At 36.6% G+C, this 4,159-nt stretch overlaps 1 protein-coding gene across 1 annotated transcript; it reads right to left on the bottom strand.

The window, feature by feature from the left end:
* Positions 1-455: 455 nt before the first annotated feature.
* On the bottom strand, positions 456-3,699 carry LOC147489107 (uncharacterized). The gene is given in 5 exon segments (XM_086574568.1): positions 456-795; positions 1,086-1,175; positions 1,245-1,734; positions 1,737-1,875; positions 1,999-3,699. Coding segments are annotated over 5 exon segments (2,760 nt in total).
* Between the last annotated feature and the right edge of the window lie 460 nt (positions 3,700-4,159).

Raw genomic sequence — 4,159 nt, 5'->3', positions numbered from 1 at the left:
AAATGCACAAGTAGAAATACCAAAACCAGCAAGCAAACACAAAAAAACAAGTACATAACATGCACCCTAATCTAACTTTGGTTTCACTCTCTACGAAACTCCATCATCTTCCATAACGTCACCCATTAAAGCGGTGAACCATCTAAGTTTTCCATTGCTTCAAAGACTGAGGGGTCTTCATAAGTATCCACATCATGGTTCAATCTTTTAGGAGCATGCAAGACGACATGCTAAATATCTCTACTAAGATCCTTACAGTAGAAAACTTGAGCAGCTTCAGAAGCAAGAATGAATGGGTCGTCATCTTCATTTGAGTTTCTTTTCCACCTCTCTAGACTTACAAAAACCAGGTTCGTATCTGGATCAACAAAACAACCATTTCTTTTATTTTCAATACACACCCAATCACAAAAGAAAACTATTTCCTTAAAGTCATGGTAATCTAACTCAAGTATCTACTTGACGACTCCATAATAAGTGGCTTCGTCTTCCACTAAGTTTTTGTCCTTTGCACTTGCCCTGAAGTTGGTAAATGCCTTCATTGAGACTCCACTGTTTTGAGTTGTCATATTTACTTCTGAATCGTATGTAGAAAACACATAGCCATTTATTGAAAAGGAATTATATGACTTGGCAGAAAAGGATGGACCATCAGCAAGCCTCTTGAACCTGGACATCTCTTCTTTCTCAAGTTGCTTTCTCAGCCAAGGGATGTAGTCCATCTCCTTTTTTGTTGATGCATCCCTATGATTTTTACCCTTAGATTTGAAGCTTTGGATGTAGGTCTCATACTTGCTATGATATTAACCAAATCAACTATTATTATTAAAAGCATACACATGCATATATTAACTGAAAATTGAAAACAGAGAATATCAAATAATTAATACCTTTCCCAATCAGCATTTTCAATCGACTTTCACAAAACCCATTTGCGTGCTTGCTGGTATTGCAAACTTGGAAGTGTGTAGTGTTTTCCATTTTTATCAATAGGGTAACCTCACTCACTTTTATCATTTAAAGCATCCCTTTATATTTTGTTGTGAATTTCTCTTTTACTCGATGGGATATATTCCATACAGTACCTCATTGCTTCTTCATTGAGGTATTGCTCTGTAATGCACCCTTCTGGAAATTTCTGATTCCCAACATACCATTTGTATGTTTTCATCATCCTGTGTCACCTTTAATCAATATCGAGCATAACAAAATAAAGAAATCATTGTATAAGAAATTTCACTAACCTCTCAAACAAATACATCCAACGATATCTAACTGGTCCACAAGCTTTAGCCTCCTCCGCCAAATGTAAAACAAGGTGTGTCATGGACACGAAAAAGGAAGGCGGAAAGTACTTCTCAAATACACATAATGATTCCACGACACGTTTTTCCATATTTTCAAGCTCCACGCGACAAATAACCTTTGAACACAAGACATTGAAGAACAATGAAAATTGTCGAATAGCTTGACGCAATGGCTTATGCTTCTTGAATGCGTGCATTAGCAACACTGGCAATAGGTGTTGTAAAAGAATGTGATAATCATGTGACTTTAGGCTCTTCAACTGAAAATCACTCAAGCCCACATTGTGTTTCCAATTTCCACTATATCCAATTAGAACTTTCAATTGGTGCAAAGTTCTGCATATAATTTCTCTCTCTGAACGGGAAAGACAAAAAGGTGCCTTAGGATATGATAACTTTCCATCCTTTTCCACTGGCCACAATTTTTTTTTATCTTCATAGCCTTTAGGTCTTTATGGGCTTCCATCCCATCCTTAGATTTGGGGGCGTCCATGATCAAGGCAAGGAGGTTTTCTGCTACATTTTTCTCCACGTGCATCACATCTACATTGTGACGAATAGGAAGGAACTGTGGCAAGCAACATTTATGTTATGATGTTATCATAAGCAAGATGGAATATAGAATTATAGTAATACTATATAGAAAAAAAAAAAAAAAAAAAAAAAAAAAAAGGACAAAATAAGTAAGTACCTCCCAATATGGTAATTTAAAGAAGATAGAATCCTTTGACCAAGTAGTCAATTTCACCTCTCTTGCAGACCTCTTCCTCTTCTTACCATTTACCTTACCATATATATTCGGAATTTGACTCATTTTCAGCTTCACTACTAAACCACTCAAACGAGGAGGATGCTCATCATGTTCTTCCTTTCTATTAAATTGGGATTTCTGAGTTCTAAAAGGATGATTTTTGTCTTTTAGAAACTTTCTACACCCCATGTACGCAAAAAAATTCCCATGTTTTAACCATCTCGAATCTATCCCTTCACTACAAACAGGGCAAGCATACCTTCCAGCAGTCTTGCACCCCGAAAGATGGCCCAATGCGGGAAAATCATTAATAGTCCACAATAAAATTGCTTTCATGTTAAACATCTTTTTACTGTACGAATCATATGTATCAGCCCCCTTCAACCACAAGTTCCTGAATTCTTCAATAAGTGGCTGCAAGTAAACATCAATATCATCACCTGGACTACTTGGACCCGGAATGAGTAGTGTTAGCATGACAAACTCTTTGCGCATGCACAAAGATGGAGGAAAGTTATAAGGTACTATCATCACAGGCCAAGTACTATGAATATTGTTCTTGTTACCAAAAGGATTAAATCCATCAGTAGCTAGTCCTAATCGAACATTTCGTTTCTCACCAGAAAAATTAGGCCACTGATAGTTAATTGATTTCCAGCAAGAAGAATCTACTGGATGACGCATATCACTTGAGTTTTCAACTGAGTTTGCATGCCAAGTCATATTTTCTGCAAGCCATGGCACGCTATACATTTTCTGCAACCTTTCAGTTATAGGAAAGTACCTAAGCTTCTTCTGTGGAATAGGTTTAGCCCTTGGCTTGGACTTTTCGACTGGTTTCCATCTGCTTACACCGCAAGTAGGACATGTATTTCTATCCACATTGCCTTTCCAATACAAAATACAATCATTTGGGCAAGCATGGATAGCCTCGCACTTCATACGCAATGACTTTATCATTTTTTTAGCACCTGATGTTTTCACGGGAACCGTATTGTTATTTGGTAGAATCCTCTTCAAAAATTCCAACAGATTTGTGAAACTATTGTCGGACCACCTATGTTTAGCCTTCATGCCCAACAACTCAATTGTAGCTGACAACCTCGTATCCTCGCCATGACACAAATGATACAATGGCAGTAATGCATCCTCCATTAATTTTTTGTATCGATTATCCTCAGGTAAATTACTTTGAATATCATCTTCTGAACTATTAATATCACGAGCATCATCATTATCATCAACTTCATCCAGGCATGCCTCTAAATCATTTGGATGACTATGTCCAAATGTATCATTCACCATGTCTACCATCCTTGGGAATATAATTTCATCATTGACAATAGTCGAGGTACTAGCACCAACACCAACATTTACATCATTTCTAGAAAAAGGCTCTCCATGTTGCACCCACAATGTATAAGAGGTTACCATACCCTTTGTAATCAGATGGAAAAAAATATCTTCAACTAATCTCTTCTCTAGGTTACGGCATTGCACACAAGGATAGCAGTACCAATCAATTTCTTTTCCCAAACTATCTTGTGTAAATTTAATGAATGATCGAGCACCTTCGATAAATCCAGTAGACAATGTTGGCAACTTCATCCATGTCTTACTAATTGGCAGCGTCGTAGACATCTTTATCAAACAAATAAGCTATTAACCAAATAAGATGGCATATTAATGAAAAAGTGTGACTTTTAGTATTATGCGTGCATATATATGTATTATATACTCAAGCAAGTGATATTATATCATGAAGACAAGTTAATTAAACTTGTACCATCCATTTAATATGCTTTCAAAAATATTTGCACAAAAGAAAGAACTATGCATCATTTTACAGTAAAACATGTTGTGCGCATAGTAGTAAGAGAATCTATGACACTGCCAAGCTAAAAGATATGTAACAACAACCACATTGTCGCGCGCCTAGTACCCCAGCTTTAAGACGAGGTGTGTTAAAGAACTCAAAGCCCAAAAATGGAGTAATTCAGTTCTCACATATTGAGAGTTTGAGAGACTACACATACAAGTTGTTGTATGTTCATCCAATTGAGAGATTGCCTCACTGAGAGACTAAGATTACAATTCTTAT

Source organism: Coptis chinensis, chromosome 7 (genome assembly GCF_015680905.1).
Source record: "Coptis chinensis isolate HL-2020 chromosome 7, ASM1568090v1, whole genome shotgun sequence".
NCBI classification, from domain to species: domain Eukaryota; kingdom Viridiplantae; phylum Streptophyta; class Magnoliopsida; order Ranunculales; family Ranunculaceae; genus Coptis; species Coptis chinensis.
The sequence above is the reverse complement of the archived record's forward strand: the minus strand, read 5'-3'. Positions and strand labels throughout refer to the sequence as shown.